We start from the raw sequence: 22,168 nt of genomic DNA on the forward strand, positions 1-22,168 counted from the left end.
AGTCTAATTTCTTTTGGGGCACATAGGTGACAGTTAGGTGATCTTATCAGATTATTAATTTATCCATTTATTTGGAATAATATAATAATGGTAGTAAAATATGAGTATGGATTCTATTAGATGATGTTTGTATTTTAACTGGGACTTTATGAAGACAGTCTTTAAAGAAGTGACTCCATTTGTGCAAAATTTCAGGTGCTATGAAATCATCCTAGGATATCTTTCTAGAGCCCCTTAAAGAATGGTTACTTCACTTGAGTAGTGCCCATTCCCAAGTCCAGCATCCTCAGTCACTTTTATAACAGTTGCTTTTTAAGTGACGCTTTAGTGGAAAATAAGATAAAAGAGATAAGCTCTTTTACTTATTTAATAGAATCTTCTCTGCCTAGATTAATATAAAATAATTACTTTAAAACAATAGCAGCACAGATTTGAGATAATAACGGGGCAATTCTATTTGCTTTTGGTCCCATATTTCTGGGTGGGAGGATCTTTCATTTATGGATGTTTTGCTGCCAAATGCTATACGCACTTTAGGCATGACTCTCTAATTTCTTAAAATTCTGTTGATAGGTGTCACTATCCCTTGCTCAACTTGGAAAATGCCTGTGAACTCCCTTGCCGAATGCTGGTTTGGTTCTCCACGGCAACTCCCTCAGCAGCCACAGGGGGGCAGGAGATACCATCCTGCACAGTTGTCTGTATTTCAAAGCTATGGAGGTGAGGGGGGGCGCCTGGCCACTAAAAGCATGCCAAAGTCAAGCTGCTAAAGGTGCCTGCATCAGACCTTGTCAGTTCATCTCAACGTTCTTTTTTTATGTTCTTCATCTATAAGCACTATTTCAAAGACTCAAAATCTTCTGTGAAGATCTAAAAGCGGCTTTTGAGTTGTAGTTCACGCTTTGTATCTTTATTCTTATGACACACACACACAGCAGAAGCTTTGGTGTGGCCCTAACACTGGGGTGGATTCCTATTTGAAATATGCCCACTGGGCTGGGGAGGAAGAGATCAGACATTATAAGTTACTGCGGATCATTGTCACGATATTTGCAATATTTTTTTTAATATAGGAGAAACATTGGGTTAGGAGTCAGAAAGTCTTGGTTCCTAGTCCTAGCTCTATTTCTGACTAGCTTACAGCCTCAGGCCCCCTCCACTGAGTTTGTCTGTGCCTCTGTTTCCTCATCTGTAGAATGATCACTGCAGTTCTTTCAGGCAAAGAACAGCCAGAACTTTCCTTGCAAAGACCTGAGGCTGGTAGCAATGAAGGAAGGTAGTATCTGCCCTAGGGGGATCCCGAAGGATGACAGACCACATCCTTTGTGGTCCCTGCCCCAGTGTCATTTACGGTTCCATATGACTCCATCTAGCATGTCGAGAGGTCCTAAGCCAAGGCAATAGGCTCATTACCTTGTTTCCTGTTTACTGATAACTCGTAGCAGATAATAATTGCTGTGGGCAAAATGAAGACAGAGCACACAGGGCTCCCTTTGCAGGCAGGAAACAGACAGTACTTACAGGATGGAGGGTCTGAAACCATGAATCATCATTAACCAGACACCATACTGATAGAAATTAAAATACTGATAACACAAACCACAAGGGTTTGTTTCCCTGGGGGAAGGGATACAGACAGACCACAAGGAGGAAGCCTCCGTTGGATGACACTTGAGAGGTGGATACACAGAGTAAGACACAGCGGGCCAAACAAGACCACGTGCATGCCAGCGGTGACAGGTAGGCAGAGGGGAAATGTAGCTTCTGAAAGTGAGAAACGAGGAGTTTTGAATCTATGGTTTTGTAGAGATGGCATGTGCAGGCCAGTAGACAGGTGATGAAGACATGCAGAGACAGGTAGAGGACACAGAGGAGAGAGGGTGAAGGCAATGGACTTAGTAGTAAAATGTTAAGTGACAAAGGAGGAACACAACATAGTATCTCTCCCTGCATTGCAACATGAACAGGACAAAAATCGAGAAGGAGTAGAAAGGAACCCAAAAGCAAAAACATTGTAATTTGTTGCAGTGGTAAAAATCTGACAAATGATTTTTTCTTTCAGTTCCATTTCCTTTCATTTTTGTAGATAATAATAAACCACTTTGAAGCACAGAGAGAGGAAGAAAGGTTATAGTAAAACACCTTCAAATATAAGGTCTCAGAACTTGACAACCATGAAACCAAAACTAGGGGACTTGCATAGAATTGGGATAGGGCCAGAGGGGCATCCACAGAGATCAAGAGGAAAGTAGCCAAGAACCCAGACTCTGGAGCCTCAGTTTCCCTATCTGTAAAATAGGGATGCTACAGCACTTAGCCTAGGATTGTTGCAAAGATTAAATAAAATAATGTTTGTAAAGGGTTTAGAACCATGCCTGACATGAGTTCTCTGTGACTGTTTGCATTACCTGGAGGAGGCCAGTGTCCAGAGTGGAGGGCATAGTCCAGACCTGCAGGAAATTAAAGGCATGAAGGGAGCAGGGAAACAAGACTGCCTCCCCCTGCAGGCTGTCAGGTGACAGAAGAGGGGTTGAAAAAGCAAAAGAAGGGGGGTGGAATGAGCGGGAGGAGAGTAGGGAGTTGGGGAAAACACACACACACACACACAGACACAGACACACACACACACACACACACTGTACACAGAGCAGCATGGGGGAGGAGGAAATCGCCTGAGATCAAATGAAACCATAAAGAAAAGGAAAAAGCAAGAAATGAAATAGAGATGTTGGTTCAGGGATGACTCTTCTACGCTGTATGAGAAGAACACTGGGCTTGGGGTCAGAGCCTGGGTCCTGTCCCTGGCTGCATAGCCTCCTGGCTGAGTGGCCTTGGAAAAGTCACTTATCCCCTTCGAGTCTTATTTTTCTCATCCGTGAAAGTGTAAACAGTCACACCAACCTCACAGAGCTGTTGGCACGATCAAAGGAGGGCATTTTATGGTTGGTGCCTGAGCACTCAATAAATGCGCAGGAAAACTCTTCTGTCCAGAGCGGTCCAGGGCACGGACCACTGTGGGAGACAGAAGTAGCACTGCGCCTGGGCTTCCTGCCTTCAGGCCCAGGAATGAGCGAGGCAGTGGGCGGGGAAGACAAGCACCGGGAATCTGGGGACAGATAAAGGAAACTCGTGATGGGGCGAGGCTGGACTGAAGAGAAACAGATTGGGGTAGAGCTGCAAAGGGAGGGGTCCAGTGGAAGGGGAGGGGGGAGGCCAGGAAGAGAGAGGGTGGGAAGACAGAGATGGGAGGGCAGTTCGAGAAGAAAAGCAGGCTGGGGAAAGAGGGATTGGAATGCAGAAGGAACTTGGGCAAGGAGGAAGTCCTGAAGGCGGGAGGGAAAGAAGAGAGGAAAAATGGGGATGCAGTGGAGGTGGGGGCAGGCCGCGAGAGGGACGAGGAGCCCGGGAGCAGACCAAGGAGAAATGAAGCGGCTAAAGCCAGCGCCAGAAGAGGTTGGGGACTGCGAGAGGAGAGGCCGGGGCCTGCAGGGGAGCACAGCAGCTTTTAGCATCGATCCAAACTCTAAAGACTCGTGGCCTTTGCTTGACCTCGAGGGTCGGGAATAGACGCCTGTTTTTGTGGAGAGCGGTACCCCACCGAGAAAATGGGGCTGTTCAGAGCTGGGCCCTGCTCTTGGCCCACGGCGAGGCTTCTCTGGCTCTGGGCTGGCCCCTGAAGGGGGCGAACGGCCGGCCAGGCGGTTGGGGCCGAGGAGGGAAGGTACCACCGCCCCGAGCCCCCGCGCAGCCTGGTGCAGAGGCGCCTGCTCCGAGCCGTCTCTTCGGGGCGCCGCCGCCGCTGCCCTCCTCCCGGGCCGCTCGCTCCCAGGAAAGTGCAGGCAGCTGGCGAGGACCGAGAGCCCGCGCGGTGCCGCGGAGGGACGGAGGCTACGAGGGTTAGAGGGGTACTCTGGCACTGCGGGCTGGCCTGTGCTCCCTCGCCACGGGACGGCAGCGTCCGCCTTCTCCCGGCCAGCGCTTGTGGCCCGCGCTGCGCGCACCGCCTGGCAACCCCGCACGCGTCCCGCGGGGGCGCTGCGTCTTCCTGCCACACGGGCGCACCGCGGCCCCTCTCCCCCACACCTCCTGCCCGCACCAACCGGCCTCTCCTCCCACCCTCCCCAATCCTCCTCTGCCCTCTCTCCCCTCCCCTCCATCCCCTCCCTCCCCTCCCGGCGAGGGGCGGGAGGGGGCGTGGCAGGGCCGGGGTTTGTGTGGCTGGGACCCGGCTCCTTGCACTCCGAGTCCGCCCGAGGAGCCGGGCCCCGGCCGCTGTCCAGCCTCTCCTTGCCCCTCGCGCCCTGCGCCGCCGCCGCCGCCGCCTCTTGGGGAGACGCAGCCACTTGCACGCCATGGATACTCCCAGGGTCCTGCTCTCGGCCGTCTTCCTCATCAGTTTTCTTTGGGATCTGCCGGGTTTCCAGCAGGCGTCCATCTCTTCCTCCTCCTCGTCCGCCGAGCTGGGCTCCCCCAAGGGCATGCGGAGCCGCAAGGAAGGGAAGATGCCGCGGGCGCCGCGAGAGAGTACCGCGGGCCGGGCGCCCCGGGAGGGCCGGGAGCCACAGCCGCGGCCACAGGACGAGCCCCAACGGCAGTCGCCGCAGCAGCCCCAGGCGCAGGAGCAGCCAGGCAGGGGTCCGCGCGTGGTGCCCCACGAGTACATGCTGTCAATCTACAGGACTTACTCCATCGCCGAGAAGCTGGGCATCAATGCCAGCTTTTTCCAGTCTTCCAAGTCGGCTAATACGATCACCAGCTTTGTAGACAGGGGATTAGGTAAGTGGCAAAGAAACCGCCCGACTCCTCTTGCTGGAGCTCCGCAGCCAGGGCGCTGCTCCGTCTCCCGCAGGAGGCTGCATTTGTGAATTGCCTTCCCTCTCTGGACACTTCCCCTTTTTCTCTGCTTAAGTTGCTTTTTCTCAAATCCGAGTAAGTTTCTGAATGCAGCTACAGGTTTTATCCCAGTCTGTAATCCTCCCTTTCTAGCTTCCTTCTTTTCCTTTCTTTCCCTCTTCCTTCCCTTCCTTCATCCTCTCATCTGTTGCAGAAAGCGGTGTGGTGGCCGCTCATCTGGTGGCTGGTAGGGGAGACGCGGAGGACGGGAGGCGGCAGGCAGATGATCCGGGCTGGAGAGGGCTCGGGACAGGGACTGATGGAATCCGTGCCTCGGGGGTCCCAGGTTGTTCCGGATGCGCGGTACAAGGCCTGAGCTTCTGGGCCAGACCGGGCGGGCCCGAGGCACGAGTGAGCATTGGAAGCCCCAACTCCGGTCCGCTCTAGGAAAAGCCGGCACGAGCGAGCCCCGCTGTCCGAGGAGCAGTCTGCTAGCAGCGACTGGCAGCGCCCTGGTCCAGCCGCCGCACGGGTTCTCCGCTAGTACCCGCGCCGGCTGTGGGGATGGTCAGCCTGGCCGGAGCGCAGCGCCCTCCGGCTGTTTTGCGCCGCGCTCTCGGCGGCTCCGAGGCCTCAATGGGTGTTTCTGCAGAGGCAGCCGCAGCATCTGGCTGGGCGGGGCAGAATCAGGGCTGGCTAACGTTGGGGGTTTGTCGGTACTTAATCCAAAAGGGTACGTGAGTGTGCCCATCCACCTTTGTCAGCTCCTCTGCCCTTCTCCCAGGGACGCCATCCCTTGTCCCCTCGGAGCGCGAACATATGGCGGTGTCTGTGGAAACCCCTGCGCCCCTTTCTTGCCACCGGCGTTGGTCCGCAGCGAGGCCAGTACCCCCAAGAAAGCCTCGAGCTACCCCCGGTCCCCGAAATTGGGGAGGGATCCACAGGCGTCGGAAAGTGAGCTCCTAAAGCCAAGAGACAGAAATGTGGAAGGAGATAGGCAAGGAAGAAGAAGGAAAGGAGGGGGAAAGGGAGTAAGATGAGAAGAAAGGAAGGAGATAAAAGAGATTTGGGCAGCTATCCTCTTCCCCATCCTCTCCAGACTTAGTTCCGTGACTTTGACCGGTTCCAGGTCCTCCCACTTGCAGGTCAGTGAAAGTGGGGTGGCCCAGGAACCCTTCAGCGCTGGGGCTCGGGTGAAGAAGCTGCTTTGCCAGAGCTGCCTTGGGTGCTCGCACGTTCTCCAAGCTTTTTAGAGCTGGCTAACGGCCCCTCAGCCCTGGGCTCTGCCCCAGATCTAGTCCCCAGCCTGTCACTGGTAGTCGCCTTCCTTGCTCTAAACCCCGCGGGGTTTGCGGCTGCAGCCCGAGGTCAGCGAGGTTCATGAGCTGCTGAAAGGTCCGGACAGCAAATTAACGCCGGGTATTTTATGATGATTTTAGGACTATTAAAGTCACCTTTGCAAAGACACGTGGCTTCTTCCTAGTACTGCAACTGGGTCCCCAGCCTCCCGGCTGCCAGCGCAGCTTGCAAACCCCTTCCCCTCCTCCCACCCCGCCCAGCCACGGTTGTCTGTCTCCCTCCAAGTCCTTGGTTAATCGCCCACCCTCTCTAATACCCTTGCTGAAGGAGAGAGAGGCCAAGGAAGCTCCGAGAAAACTACTCAAGAGACCTTTGCTCAAGAGAAGAAGTCCCAGAGGCCTATGCTGGCTGGCTTTGGGCACACATTCTCTTTCCCCAGGAGGGAAGTGGCAAGAATCTCCTCTCCTCCCCTAAGCAGGCACCCTAACTGGTTCGCAGCGCCCGGTGAGTTTGGCACTGGACCGAGGGACCCTGCGGGCTGTTCTGAGGTGTCGTTGGGAAGCCTTCCGCATTCAGGCAAGAGCTGGGAGATCTCTGGAAATCCCAAATACCGCGCAGACGCGAGCTCGCTTCACCCTTGCTCGTCCTGCAAGCCTCACCTCCCCCACACAGCGGGCACTGCACTGTGAGCCCCGTTCGCCAGACGTAGAGGAGGGATTGGCTGTGTACCCGGGCTGGGGGCCCTCTGTTCCTGTGACAAGGTCTCCAGACCAGCCGGACTGAGATCCAGATGTCCGGCTTCAACCCCGGAACGCCGTCGAGGGCTGGGGATGCGAGAGGTCCCCGGCTGGACCAGGCGAGGCGTGACCACCCGGACCGCAGCTTCAAAGGCACGGTCTCCTCCGCGAAGAAAGGCAGTTCGTTGACTGGGAAGGCGGTGCCGCTTGTCGCACGCCGCGCGGGGGCAAAGGAGTGCGGAGCCGAGGGCGGGAGGGGGGCACAGAGGAGGGGGTACCTTGCTGGCTGCAGCCCCAGCTTGATAAAGGGAAAGCCTCACTTTCCCTCTCACTGATTTTGATTTGATGTGTCACCGGCGGTGACCTCGGGCTGGACCTTCCGGGGCTTGCTTAGCATCGGGCCCCTGATTGGAGTGTTTCAACTCAGCGATCTAATTGAGGGTTCATGTCATAACACATCAAACGGTGTCTCGTCTCCCGTGATGGAAGGGACCCGCCAGCCGCGCATCCCCGGCTCCTGGCGAGGACTTCCGCCCTTCTCACGTGGGCCTTTTAACCGCGCCAAACCCCCAATATCCCCTCCCCCAACCCACGGATGGCCTGGCTAAGAGGAAAGAGCAGCGGCCTGCCTAGAGCTGGGCCCACCGTGCTCACTTGGCGCCTCGCCTAGGGGATGTTTAAATCGCCGTCGAGTGGGGCAGGCTTGGCTCGGAGAAGCCAGAGGTCTCTTAACGGGAGGAGCAAAGAAAAGGAAGGGACCCTGAAGCCGGTTCACAAGGCATGAACGACTTACTCATGTACAATATTTGTTTTAAAAAAAAAGCCTTCTCCACTCCAGGAACCTCAGAAATCACACCTGAAGCCCTTGGTCGAGAATGGGAGAGGAGGGATAAACTATGCCCAAAGTAAATGAAGGGTGCTTTAGGTCTATGAAGAAAGCAAGTTCTGTACTACCCAACCCCCTGCCACCATGAGACTTACGGCAAGTTTTTTTGTTTTAAATATGTCCCTCCTTTCTGTTTGCTCTCCAGATATCTAGGGGTAATAATAATAACTAAGATTTATCGAACATTTGCTGTGCCAAGTACTGCACAAAAATTTGTTACATGAATTATCTCAATTATCTCACAACCATTTCTGGGGAAAGTGCTATAATCACTCCTTTGTATAGGTGAATTAATGAAGACAAAGAGATTAAGCAAGTTGCTCAAGGTCACACAGCTAGTGAGAGGTGAAGCTCATTTAAGATTCTAGACCCTGCATATTTAACTAGGGCACTATCTAGGTAGGGTAAGGGGTGAGGAGGTTTCTAATGGATGGTGGCAAGAAACAGAAGTCAAATAATTGAGGGTTTTTTTCCCCCCAGTCTAATATTTCCCTGTAACTTTATAAGACCCAGTTAGGTGTTTGAGTTGAACTTTGGATTTAAGAATCTGGATTTGTGCTGTGCCTCCTGTGCCTCTTTTTGCAGAGGCACAAACCATGTTATCCTCTGATCTTCAAAAAGCCCCTATATTGTACTTTTAAAATGATTTTGGATCCATTATGATGAGAAGGTGTGTGCATGTGTGTTGATGCAGTCATAGGATCAGAATGGACAGGGTTGGATACAGTGAAATTACAGTTAGCTCATGAAATAACTCATTAAAAAGCCACTAGTACTGGGGCCCTGGACCCCCAACCCTGGGGCCTGGAAAAGGCAGATAATTAGAACCTCTATGAATTCAACAGGCCTGAGAGATAGGGAGGTGGGAGGGAGGGATGGAGGAAAGTAGGGGAGAGAGAGTGTGTGTTAGTGAGAGAAACTCAGACTTTCAGTTTATGTAGTTAAAGTGCCACATAATGCTAACAAGGGGACAAAAACAACTCTCAAGGATGAGGGAACCAAAGTGAGTCTAAGACTATTGCTGTGAGTTAGGTTTCCAGATGACTTTGAAATAAGAATACCTTGTAGTATTTTTTGTACAATAGCACTCTCAGAAAGAAGGTGGTGAGGAACAGATAAAAACCAAAACGAGATTGGAACATCCTTGAGGAACTTGATACCCTAGAAATTACTCTCAGGATAGTTTGCCACCAATCGTTTGTTGGCTTGTCCCTTTACCTTCTGGGTCGCGATTATCAGAGGGCAGAGCAGGACAATTCTGGGGATAGCCCCGCTGCGGGGAGGACATTTGAAGAGTCGCAAGGTTCTCTCGCGATTGAAGTTCATCTGGTACGTCATGTTTATGCAAAACAGCGGGTTTCTGGGTGGACCTGAGCTGCAGAGTGGTGTAATCAACGCGGCAGTGCTTTTGCCCGGGACCCTGTTGTCTTTGGCAAACGGAAAATGAAATATAAGCAGGGAAGTATTTTAATGGGGACGGAGGGAATTCACAACTGTTAATTATTTGGTGACCTTGTATTCGATTTGTTTGAGTCCCTTATAAAAACACTAATGCAGACCAGACGGCCAAATGAGGAAGCCGGGCAGAAGGTTCCAATCTAGGCTTTATTTCCCCGGAAAGAGGGAACAGCCTTGGAAAAGGCTTGCTAAGCGTTCAAGTGTGTGTGTGTGAGGGTGCGCCTGCACTAGCGCGGGTGCAGAGTTTGCTCCACAGTTCAGGTTCAGGGTCCTCCTCCAGCGGGTAAACCTGGAAAAAGCCCCGGGGTAGGGGAAAAGAGTTTTAAACTAGAAGTTTGTTTTGCTCTTCTGGTTGGAATAATTAAGACATGTTTAAGGACACAAATCAACCCCTTAGCCATTGGCTTGTTATTAAATATTAGTGATTGTCGTCCCAATCCGTAAGGCCTTAAGGTCTGCCTTGCAGGGAAAAGCAAGACGCTAAGAACACCTAGCATCTTCTGCATCGAGAGAGCAGGTTGTGTAGGGATTCTTGGCGAGTTTTCTTGGCAAGGAAAGCTAGTCTGAGAGGACACAGCGTTTTTCTCAACGCAGGAGGCTTTCAGGCCTCTGGGAGTTTGGGTGGTGGAGTTGCTGGTGGGGGAGGGGATCGAAAAAACATGCTCAAACATCATTGTGGTTTCTGCATAAAAAAAAAAAAAAACGCATCCAAGCCAAAGATCGCGACAGGCCTTGTGAATCTCTCTTCTCCCCTCCTCCCAAACTGAATGGAGACAAGAAAGCTCCTCTTTCCTACCAGAGAGGATGCGTGTCACCTGAATCCGCAGGGAACGCAGGGCGCTGCATTGGAGGCCCTAGGGCAACCCATTTTTCCCAGCTGGTGTTCTCGGGGTTCTTGCACTCCTCCTCCAAAGTGGTGACATCTTTTAGGGGCGGTGGGTGCAGGGGGAAGAAGGGAATAGGATGGAGAGGTGGGGGAAGATGGTATGATAGAAATACAGCAGAATGAGAACTTTTGTTTCCTGCCAGGACTACTGCGTGCGTCAAACAAGCCTGAGCAAATCAACAATAATCCCTGGGGGCTTTTAAGTAAAGTGAAAGGCTTTAGTTCGATAACCCTTCGGGTATTGAATAACCCGGGTCAAACGACGCTCTTTGGCCCAGGAGACAGAATCCAGGCAAGCCCTTGAGGTATGGAGTGCAGGATTGTGGACCTACCGCGCCATTCCGTTGCTTCCCCCCGCCCCCCTTCCCAGCCCTGGCTGTTTATTTTTAAGCTCAAAGTCGGTTAAATAGTATCTCCTGTTTACAGGAATTAAATAGGTCCTCGTTGGCCTAATGGGTTCCAGGGTTGCCGTTCTCTGCCTTCCAGGGTAGGCGGTTAGCACTGCTGGAGGCTGAGGACTGGGTGGCTTGGGGAGAGGGGCTGCAGGAGCCTGGAGCAGGCGGGCTGCGGGCGGTGCGGGACCGCGTTCCTAGGGACGCGCGCGCGGCGCAGCTAGTGGCCCAGGCGCCTGGGGGCGGGGCATGGTTTAGGGACCCGATAGTGGGCGTGCAAGACAGTCGAGGGGCGGGCCTCTGGCCCAAGCTGGTGGGACTTAGCCTGGGGAGAGGGGCAGAGGGCGGGAACTGGAGCAGCGCACAGGGCTGGCTTTCGTGGGGGGCAGGGGCATCCCTAAGTAACGTAGGAGCCAAGAGGAATCCGTGCGCCTGCTTTACAAACCCGGCTTCCAGGCGGATTGGTCCAGCCCAGATTCCACTTCCCAGCCCACTGCCGCTCTGATGCGCCGTGGAGAGGGAAAGTGAACGATGCTAAGCTAGAACTGGGCCCAAGAATCCCATTTTGCCACGTTGTTTCGCAAGTTAGACCAAAGCGAACGCAGCGAAGCGGGACTGTGGCCATCCCTTCTTCACAGGCTGCCCCTGGCCCAGCACTTTAAAGAAATATCACAGCGATTTCTCCTGCGCAGGTCCCCTGGGCGCTGGGAGTCCAATATCCTGCCCATGACTACCCGACAATTTGAACCCCTTCCCCCACCTGCAACCTCAGAGCTTGTCGGGGAGGAGAAAACCGCGTAAGATGGGCACCTTCCCTTCTACTTTTGATCTCTAAGCTCTCAAGCCAAGCTGCCAGATCATGTTCCAGCCCCGACGGCGGCTTCACGATTCGTCCCCCCCTCCCCCAGCCTTCCTAGAGGGCCTGTGTCGTTCCTCTGGGCTCTTGGGTGACCCTGTTGGTCGGCAGTGCAGGAAAGGCCCCCAGCAAATCAACCCTGTCCTGGCCCAGCACACGGGCCCCCGGGGAAGGGCTGCGACCAGCGGTGGACACCCAGCGCAGGCTGCTTCCGCACCGCGGAGAGGTGGGGAGGGAGGGTCCGGCGCGCAGGCTCAGTACCGAGCTTCAGTTTGGGTTTCATACACAGTGATGTCAAGTTAAGGTTTGAGCCACTGTGGTCAGGAGCCCAGAGTGGAACCGCTGTGAAAAGAGAGACGCCCGGGGTGATATGTCCTTGATCTTGGCTTTGCCTTTCTGGCTCTCTGGCTCTCTGGCCCTTCAAGAGAGCGCACCAGGGTCTCCGACTAAATTCGTGAAATCTACTTTGTACATAATTCCGTTTCAGCCTATAGAAACAAAAAGAGTCTCCCTGAAGCGCCTTTGAGATCTCGTTGGAGGTGCCCTCCAGAAATCCGCACCCTCGGGGTTGAAGTTACTGCAGTTAAAGGCCTCGCTGAGGCCCCGATGCGAGCGCGCACGCAGAAGTTGCTTTCGGTGGGGTGGGATTGGAGTTTCTCCTTCCCTTTCTTTCTCCCAGCCCCGCTCACTTTCCTCATGTTGAGCCAGAACTTGCTGTGCGGACACGGAGATTTCTCTGCCGGATCCAGGCAGGCCACCAGACTCGCTTAACTAGCGGGGTCCACAAGGTCCAGCCTTGTGAAAAGGAGGGCACTGGTCTGCAGGCCTGAGAGAGTGTGGGAAAGCCTCTCCAAGACTACGTGAAGGATTTATCTTGGACCTGGCTGGTCTTTGGAAGGAGAAAAGAAGCTGAGAAATGCAGGACAAGCTATTCGAGAAGGCACTGGGGAAGCCAAGAGACCCAAGAAATGCTGGGCTGCTGAGTGTGTGTCAGGGGGCACACAAACTGACAGACCATGGAGAGTACCTTCACAGCTGACAGGTGTCACAGGCACAGCCTTGGGCTGCAGCCCAGGGAGTCATTTATTGCCATCTTCCCAACATGTGTGTGGCCATTTGCTGAGAAAAGATTGGGAACATGGGCCTTCCTATCCTCACCCCAGACTAGCTCTGAGGACAGATTTGTGCCCCACAAAAGGGCACCAAAGGGCTGAAAGAGACTAATCCCCAGGCCTCTGAGGGCTGCACTGACCTGCCAGGGAATCGTATAGGTTAGCACATGGGCTATCGCTGGCCCTGACCTTGCAGAAGAGGAAACCTCAAGAAGAGGTTCAATCCCTGATGAAGTTGGGGTGAAGGCCGTCTGTTCACCCGGCATTGCGGGAGGCGACAGCATGATATGGCCTCACAGGACTAAGGAGAATCTCAGTGAGGGGGTGAGGCTGCAGCCCCTATGAGCCTCAACATTTGCTTGGCTCTCAGATAAGTAGGAACTGGAAGCCCCTGCTTCTTTCTTCACCCATGCTGCCCACATCTTGCCTCCACTCATTTCTGTAAATCTCATAGAGAGATCTGGATCACGTCACCTGAAAGGAGGCCAAGAGGAAGACAGGTACACCTTCTTCTACGAGGATGTAGGTAGTTATAATAATCTTGGCTGCATTCCTTGAGGGTTTCCCATGTGCCATGCACAGGGGAGGTGACTTGACTCTGATCTTTGCAATGACCCTGCAAGGTAGAGGTGGTTCTCCCATTTTACAGATGAGGCATATGAGGCTGGGAGGGATTATGTGACCCAGTCTACCCAAAGTCACCCAGCCACTAAATCACAGATCAGGATTCAATTCACATTTATGTCTTTTAGACTCTAAATTCCACATTGCCAGTAGCAACTGACATTTGCATACCATCTTCAGAAGTCTTTCTCACACCTTATTTCATTTGCTCCCCTCAGTGGCCCTGTTAAGTTTCCTCCTAAGTCCTCTTTCAAAAGTCCAATTGTTGGCATTCCTTCTGTTCTGCTGAAGGAGTGACTCTTGGAGAGCAGGGATTGATGCCCTCCCTCCAGGCATAGACAGCATGAAAGTGTTTCTCAGTTTTTCTACCAGGCGCAGGGAGCAGGGCTGGGATGTCTAGGGAGGTGGCACAGATACTGGAGCCAGACTGCCAGCCCTACCACTATGTTGGGCAAGTTACTCTTAAACTCTCTGTGCTCTAGTTTATGACGATACCTTTCTCAGAGGTGGTTCTGAGGATTAAATGAGTTATTACAAGTTAAGAATTTAGATCATGCCCAACACATAGTAAATGCTACACCAGTGCTTGCTCTTGCCATTATTACCCTGGGTAATAAAGCAAGAGTGCCCTAGAAAGGGTGACTTGTGTGGATTGGCTCACCGAGCCACAGCAATTTGCAAGGCTCACATGTCAACAGGGGCCTGCCTCAGGAGGAGTACATCCTGGTGGGTCCCTAGGAGATCGCTGTATTCCCGTGTCCAGGGGGACACTAAGTAGATAGAGCACAGATTACCCTGGGAGGCCTTCACACTCCAGGGGGAAGAGCTGGTGGCTGATTTTTATTCACCGAGTACACCTGGCTCTATTTCCAACCCGATGGATGTGGAAACCTCAGGGCAGTGCTGAAGGTGAGAGACCTAGGTGAGAAATGACTCCAAACCCAGCCATAAAGTCTGAGCTTGGAGGTCTTTTTCCTAGTAAAGAAAAAGAGGGTGGAATTCTGGGGAAACTCAGCCCACCTTGTGTTATTACACTGATGATGAATGTATGTCCTCTTTCCTGGCTCCCTCTTGGCCACTGCCCAAACAGGACCCTGCTAGAGGGGCATGGCAGCAGGATTGGCACCCCTATCCCCCACCTCCGACCTCCCCCCACTCCCCACCCTGCACTTGGAATTAAGACCTTCAAGGCCTGTCCCTTACTAGTTGCAAGACAATGGGCAAGTTAAGATACCTCTTAGAGCCCCAGTTTCCTCATCTATAAATGAGTATAACAGTAGGACTGACCTTGGACGCTAGCAGTGAGGATACAGTGAGAGCGGCCATCTGTGCCCTCAGCACGTGCCTGGCACAAAGGCGGTGCCTCTTAAGCATTGGATGCTGCTGCTGGCTCTGAAATGGCAGGTGAGGGGAAATGACGAGGTGGGGGAAAGGCTTAGTTGCAAAGACAGCTAGAGTTTCCCTTGCTAAGATGGGTGATTATCCCTGCACCCCCATCCTAGCTTAGAAGGTGGGGGTTGGAAAGCCCGGGGGTCTTCTCGGCTTTCTGAGCAGTCGCCTAGTCGCAGGGCCTGTGCCTCCGGAGGACGTGTGTGGAAGGCGTGGCGGAGCCGCTGAAGGAGGCTGGTGGGGATCGGCCAGACCCCAGCCAGATCCCTGCCCAGTAACAGTACCGGGTCTCTGTGAGCTCAGAGGAGGGGGGCGGCACGCACGCGAAGGAGCGTCAGGGAGCCCAGAGTCTGGCACGTAGAGCCGCGTGAGTCTGGAGAGCTGGAGTCGCGGGTGCACACGCTGAGAGTGACGGAAAACCCAACTAGGACCCTCAAGAGGGACTTCAAGCTACGTGTATTTATCTCAGAGATGTCTTGGGAAAATGCAGTGTGTGTCTGTGTCTCGGGGAGGAGCTTCCTGCCCCCAAAGAAGTTTCGGTTTTCGGAAACCCTCTATAGACTGATGCAGGGGAGCAGCCCTCGCAGGGGCGACCGGGCGGGGCACGAATCCTGCCTCTGCGTGTGGCCCCCTCAGGCCGCCCTCCTGGGGCTCAGTTCTCCACATAAGGTATTTGGCGCTGAGGGCACCTTTTCCTTTCACCTCTGGTGTTGGGTTCTCTCCTTCCTCCAGCCTCACTCATCCTGGACTGATGCTTTTACCTTTCTAAGCCAATTTCCTCATTTGAAATGAGTGCAATGGTACTTACCTTGCAAGTAATTAAATCTTTTTCTCATTCCCTTACTTGCTTTCTTTTTTTGTCTTTTTAACTTACATTCACCCGAACTGAAACTTTATGCCCTTTGACCAACATCTCCCCTCCTTATTCATTCATTCATTTATTTATACAAATTCTGCACCAGAAATGTATGTATGAGGTGCTCTCAGCCTTTTACAATTTGCTGACCTAGTTAAGAAGGAGTTTCTTCAAATAGGCCAGTGGTTTGTACCTTCCTTCTCTTTCTCTCCTCCCCTCCTTGCTCTACCAACTTACCAGGGAAAAAGGATAAGCACAAAGGCAGCAATTGTAACATGAAAGATTTACATGTCTAATAGTCAGCAAACACTGAGTTAACTGAGGTGTGAGCTAAGCTGTAACAAATCAGGTTGATGCAAATTAAAAGCAAACATAAAAAGCTCCCATGATGTACTGATCAATTTCAATTCAAGGGCCTAAAGCATGGGATTCACTTCCGGTATGTAACAAAGTGCCACAAACAGATTTTGAAATGAAAAGTGCAAGTTTCTAGTCAAGGGGATGGGAGAGGGCCATTTGATGACGTCAGTCCTCATTTATACAGTACTTAATGAGAAAAGAGGCTTGTGCAAGGGAGTGTGAAGGGCTGGCTTTTTGCCTACAGTTGGCTTGTGGCAGCTGGGCCAGGCTCTGGGATGCCAGGTCAGCAGGGAAGGGTCTGAGGGTCACATGGTGGTGTATACACTCTCCAGGTCGGATGCCTCCTCTGGGCTATTTCTGTGATGCATGGCTCCAGAGCAGGTTTAGACAGGTGGGGAATGTGGTCTGCAGGGGACCTGCACAGAGCAGCCTTCTTGGACCCTCTGTTTAGGGTTAGAGGTTCTGGAGACCCAATGAAAGAACATGTAGCTGAAAGGGTAAAAAAATGTGGGAGTGGCTTCCTGAGGAGGGTGGCCCGGAAGAAGCTGGGAGAGGTAGTGACTTGGTTCTGGTGAGTACTACCTTAGATCCTGCCCTGGGCCCTGTGCTTTGGGGAGCCTTGTTTTGTCCCTCCTCAAATGTTGCCCCTCCCTACTAGATGGGAAATCCAAAGAAACTAGGGGACAAGCCCACCTAGACCAGTGGTTCTCAAAGTGTGATTCCCTGGACTAGCAAAATCAGCATCCCCTGGGCGCTTACTAGAAACACAAATTGTGGGCCATACCACAAACCTCTGGGGCTGGAGAGAATTTGCATTTCTAGCATGTTCCTATGTGATGCTGATGATGTAGATTTAAGGATCACTGCATGTTTAGTGGCTTTGAGAGTCACTATTCTAGACCAAGTTTCAGGTACCCGGGCCACAGAATTCTTGTCCAAATATCCCTGAACCCGATTCCAGGGCCTGGACACTCCTTCATCAGGTCTGTCCTCACAAGAGTGGATCACAGCACTGATGTGTGCACCCGTAGGCCTGGGACACTGGATTGGTTAGCTGGGGTGTCCACATGCATGCAGGTGAGGCCCCTTGAAGTGTGGGCTGGAGCTGTTGTGGGTAGAGAAGGGAGAAGGATGGAAGCCGAAGCCCCCATTTCTACTTTTGCCCTGAGACCTGGAAAGGGCAGAGTTGCGCTGGTTTTGCTAGAAAGATCAGCAGAAATCTTAAGGCTGTAGAATCAGTAAAGACCTCTCTCTACAGCTGCTTGCCTCAGTGTCAGCTGTGCAGACTAACCATTTATTAGCTCACACTTAAAAAAAAAGTGAAAACAAAAGCAGGCTGATTTCCCCATATTGCATGAGAGAGAAATAAAGAAATCATTATTCTTTACACCTGCCTAATGCTCTCCAGCCACTGGCAAATCATCTCGAGAATTATGTAACAAGAGATGGAAATGATTTCCTAAGGGAGTCCAGGTTTTATTCCTAGCAAGGCCTACAAAGACATTTTGGACTGTATCCCCCTTCCCTGGCTACTCTTGGTTGCTTTGAGACTCCAGTACCTACACTACAGTGGAGAGAAAATGTGGCTTAGGGGTTAAATGCTCCAACTCTAGAATTAAATAGACCTAAGGATGGATCTCACCTTTACAACCTACTAGCTGTGTGACTTTCAGTAATTAACCCAATTTCTCCAAGACTTGGTTTTCCCATCTGTAAAATGGGAACAATAGGAGTACCTACCTTACAGCACTGTTCTGTGCATGTGGATAAAGATTAGAAACATGTCAGCCCTCAAACCACTTAGCTAGTGCAGCAAGTGCCTTAGGTTTATCACTCTCACCACATTCCTGGTTTGGGGAGAGAGGCAGGAAAGTGTATCCTAAGGCAATAGGTCCAGAGATCTGGGCGGTGGCTAAGGACTGTCAGACACAGGTTTCTTTAAAGAAGGAGAAGAAAGTGTGTTGAATTCTCCTTGATTTTAATGTGACCCTGGTTGGTTTGAAGGTCTTGACTTCCATAAATCAACTGCCTCCAGCAGCTTTTCCCTTTTCACCTCTCTCACCCTTCCCACACTCCATCTCAGGTCGGGGCATGTGTGTGAGAGTGAGAGTGAGGCAGCCCGCCCTGCGGTCAGCCCGGAGTACAAACTAGGTGTGGCTGAGGCTCCAGAGCCAGTGCCCCAGGGCTGCATCTGGACTGGCAGTGAGGGTCGCAGGAGGGACCCAGTGACACTTTTACTATTGAAATCGACCCAAACTTTACTAGCTTCTGGGGAAAGCTGGGGGCTTTGGGGATTTTTGTATTTGCTGGGTTGTAAATATTTTATGGGAAGGCAGCCCAGGAAAATCTGGTTAGCTTTCCGCCTTGCACACCGAAGTGGGATTGGCTTCGTGCACAAATGTGTCAAAAAAGAAGCCCAGTTTTGCCTTGGTTCTGAAGCATTTGCCTTGGATTTTAAGAGACTGCTACCGCCATGTCTCCTAAATTTCTTTTTCTCACTTGAAACCAAAGAATTCATCTTCAGGATTGTTGTAAAGCAAGAGAATTTTAGATTGTGTGGTGGGGGCAGGGATGGGGGAATGTCACTGTGTGTGTGTGTGTGTGTGTGTGTGTGTGTAAGTGTTCCCCAATGAGGTCTCCTTCCAGGTATGCCTATTTTTCATCGACTGCAGGATCTTCTCAATGGATATGTTTGTTCATTTGCTGCCCCCTCCCATACTTCTGAAAGCTTCAGCGCTCTTTTGTTTCTTGTTAAATGATTGGTGAACGAATGAATAAATAAAGAAATAAAATCACTTAGCAGCTCTTCATTCTGTCTGCACCGTGTTGGGCCTAAATGCCTCAGCAAACCGCCTGATGGGCAGCGGTGTTATCCCCAGACTAGTGGGTCTAAAGGAGACCTGCACCTTTAAATCATCTGGGAGCTTAAAAAAAAAAAAGCTAACAACAAACAAAACCCCCATGCCCAGGCCCTGTCTTGATATTGATTCAATTGGCTGTAGCGAGCCCTGGCACTCCGGCACTGGTGGTTGTGAAATTCTCTGGCTGGCGCTGGTGGGCAGCCAGATGGAGACTCGCTGCTGTGGAAGTTTCTCACTCACTGACCGGCGTGTACTCTAGGTCAGGCACAGCTCTAGGTGCAGGGCTTTGTAAGAGGGACAGTGACGCCGTCTTAGCTCCTATGCGCTGGTGAAGGCGGGGCGGAGTGTTGCTGGGAAAGACAGACCCCTAAGGAGACAAATATAAACCAGGCAATTGTAGATAATTCTAAGTACCAGTTAGATAACAAACCAGGGTCCTCCGAAACAGTGACTGAGAGAGGCTACTTTAGATCGGGGTGGTCGGAGATGGCCTCTTGGAGGAGGTGACATCTCAGACGTGACTGATGAGAACGAGCCAGCCTAGAGGAGGTCTAGGGGAAGCGTGGCCCAGGCCCGCTACCACAAAGGGCACATTAGTGGTTACGAAGCCTCTCGGGGGAAAATACCCGGGAGGCCGCCACCGCGGCTGCCTCGCCAGCAGCCACCCACTTCCGCCCTGGGAGTCCGGAGCTGCCCCGGAGGAGGGGGCCTGCCTGGTGCGCCCCCTCCCCGCGCCGTGCACCACCGGATGGCGAGCCGGGGTGGTCGGGCCCGGGGCCGGCCGAGCTGGACTCCCCGGCCGGCCTGCCCCGCTCCCCGCCCTTACCCTCCCGGGGGCGGCCGAAGAGCACCGGGCTGATCTCCCCCTTAAGTGAAACTGACTGTAATTATTTTTTATCTCGCAGACGATCTCTCGCACACTCCTCTCCGGAGACAGAAGTATTTGTTTGATGTGTCCACGCTCTCAGACAAAGAAGAGCTGGTGGGCGCGGAGCTGCGGCTCTTTCGCCAGGCGCCGGCATCGCCCTGGGGGCCACCGGCCGGGCCGCTCCACGTGCAGCTCTTCTCCTGCCTGTCGCCCCTGTTGCTGGACGCGCGGACCCTGGACCCGCAGGGGGCGCCCACGGCCGGCTGGGAAGTCTTCGACGTGTGGCAGGGCCTGCGCCACCAGCCCTGGAAGCAGCTGTGCTTGGAGCTGCGGGCCGCGTGGGGCGAGCAGGACGCCGGGGAGGCCGAGGCGCACGCGCGGGGCCCCCAGCAGCCGCTGCCCCCGGACCTGCGGAGTGTGGGCTTCGGCCGGAGGGTGCGGCCCCCGCAGGAGCGCGCCCTGCTCGTGGTGTTCACCAGATCCCAGCGCAAGAACCTGTTCGCCGAGATGCGCGAGCAGCTGGGCTCGGCCGAGGCCACGGGCCCGGGTGCGGCTGCGGAGGGGTCGTGGCCGCCGCCGTCGGGCGCCCCGGACGCCGGGACTTGGCTGCCCTCGTCCGGCCGGCGGCGGCGGCGCACGGCCTTCGCCAGCCGCCACGGCAAGCGGCACGGCAAGAAGTCCAGGCTGCGCTGCAGCAAGAAGCCCCTGCACGTGAACTTCAAGGAGCTGGGCTGGGACGACTGGATTATCGCACCCCTGGAGTACGAGGCCTATCACTGTGAGGGCGTGTGCGACTTCCCGCTGCGCTCGCACCTGGAGCCCACCAACCACGCCATCATCCAGACGCTGATGAACTCCATGGACCCGGGCTCCACCCCGCCCAGCTGCTGCGTGCCCACCAAATTGACTCCCATCAGCATCCTGTACATCGACGCGGGCAATAACGTGGTCTACAAGCAGTACGAGGACATGGTGGTGGAGTCCTGCGGCTGCAGGTAGCGGCGCCTTTCCTGCCGCCTTGGCCCGGACCGCAGGGGAGGCCTGGCTGCAGAGAGGCAGAGGAGGAAGCAGGCCCTGGGGGAGGCTGCGGGTGGGGGAACAGCCCGGACGAGAGAGCGGTGCGAGAAGAGGGAGTGCAGCCTTCCCAGAACCTTCCACCTGCCAGCCCAGAGGGAGAGACGGATTTTCACACTTTGCCTGGCCACCCTGGAAAAACAAGCCAAGGAGGATTTCTTTCGTTTTTTTTCTTTATTATTGTGGCTTTGGATTTCCTTGTGTGTCTTACAGGTTTTGATAGGAGGTGGGGGAAGGGGAGACGCATACCTGTTTCTCAACTGCTCCATGGATTGAAAAAGTAATAGTTTAAAAAGGGAAAAAGTGTGGGAGAATGAATCATCTTTGACCACATCTTGGTTTGGTTGTTTTCTACTTGCGTAAGGAAGGTGGGGTCCTTCTGGCCATGACATAGCCCATATCTGGTGACCTCCCAAGCAGAAAGTATTAGATAGAGGAACTGGAGAAAGGAATAGGAAAGTCAGGAAGGGTCCTGCCTTTAGAACAGCTTGAGAGAGGTGGGCCCAGGCATGCCTTTTTCACCCACTTGCGTGCTCCTGAGAGTTTACCAGCTCTGCCCTGGCCTCTTCCAGTATGGACAACTGGCAACCGCCATCTCAATGCCCAGGGCTCAGGTCCTTGCCTTTATTATTGCTTTTTCTGGTGGGGGAAAGGGGAGCTGGTATGGATGGAATGACAAGAATTACTCCAAATGGAACCCCCTGAAGGATAATGAGAAACCACAAGGCCTGCCTCTGACTTGGGCTGACACAGAGGTGCATTCGTCCAGGCTGGAGATAGCCCACCCCAAAGCCCTTTCTGATATCTGTTTCTAATTGATTTCTTTCGATAGAATTTGCCAAACTTCAGACATCTCCTTCTAAGGGGATGGTGATTTCCCAGCTTAAAAAAATATAGGTAGGGATGGGGAACAATACAATGAAGGTAAAAGGTTCAGAGGAGGGGAACAGGACCCAAGAAGTCCAAGGAGCCACATCAGGAGGGGAGAAGGTGAGCCCCACAGCAGGATGGGGATAAGGGACAGGCCAGGAGAGGGAAGGGAAGGATGAAAGGGGACAGGAGTCCCTGTCTCTGAAGTTTCTGTAAAATCTATGTTCCCTCCCCTCTTTCTGACATTCCTGAAAGATTACCAGCCAGCAATAGCCCAGGGCTCCCCCAAAAGAATTGTTTCAGATTGTAATTACCAGTTAGGCAATGTTTTTAAAGCTTAGTAATGAGAAACTGTGAAAAGAGCCAAGTGTTACATTGAGCTTGGGGTGGGAGATGGGAACTAGCAGTAAGGAAGGAGGCAGGGGTGGGATTCATCTTCCAGAAGGAAGCAGGAGAGAGCACACAGCGAAATTGAAATACCCATTCCCAGGTAGTCTGAAAACATGAACTTTCCCCCAGCCTGCACCAGTATTATTTTCAGTCATTGCCCATGAGTAGGCCCTTTGAAGTTAGCTTCCTTCTCATCTTTGACCATGAAATGGTTTAATCAGAGGAGCTTGTACCAACCATTAAAAAAAGTTTTGGTTTTTCCTACGTGGTTTTGCTCTCTCCCAATCTAAACCTGTTGCTTGTTCGGTTCAGAGAACGACAAACTGTCAAAGAAAGAGTGGGAACGATAAATGCTAATATAAAAAGCTAAGTAAAAAAAAAAAAAAAAAAAAAAAAAAAAAAGACTTGGCCAGGAGA

At 52.8% G+C, this 22,168-nt stretch overlaps 1 protein-coding gene across 1 annotated transcript; it reads left to right on the top strand.

Moving 5' to 3' along the window:
* The first annotated feature begins 4,258 nt into the window (after nucleotides 1-4,258).
* On the top strand, nucleotides 4,259-20,647 carry GDF6 (growth differentiation factor 6). The gene is made up of 2 exons (XM_012643602.1): nucleotides 4,259-4,776; nucleotides 19,455-20,647. The coding sequence occupies exons 1-2, from the start codon at nucleotides 4,353-4,355 to the stop codon at nucleotides 20,414-20,416; spliced, it is 1,386 nt and encodes a 461-aa protein (XP_012499056.1). The 5' UTR covers nucleotides 4,259-4,352; the 3' UTR covers nucleotides 20,417-20,647.
* Nucleotides 20,648-22,168: the final 1,521 nt, after the last annotated feature.

Source organism: Propithecus coquereli, unplaced genomic scaffold, assembly GCF_000956105.1.
Source record: "Propithecus coquereli isolate 6110/MARCELLA unplaced genomic scaffold, Pcoq_1.0 Scaffold2, whole genome shotgun sequence".
In the NCBI taxonomy this organism is placed as follows: Eukaryota; Metazoa; Chordata; class Mammalia; order Primates; family Indriidae; genus Propithecus; species Propithecus coquereli.

Bases quoted from the DNA above. Each gene is read 5' to 3' on its own strand.
- GDF6 (XM_012643602.1), top strand. From the start codon at position 4,353: ATGGATACTCCCAGGGTCCTGCTCTCGGCCGTCTTCCTCATCAGTTTT. The intron at 4,777-19,454 runs GTAAGTGGCAAA...TTTATCTCGCAG, and splicing joins CTTTGTAGACAGGGGATTAG to ACGATCTCTCGCACACTCCT.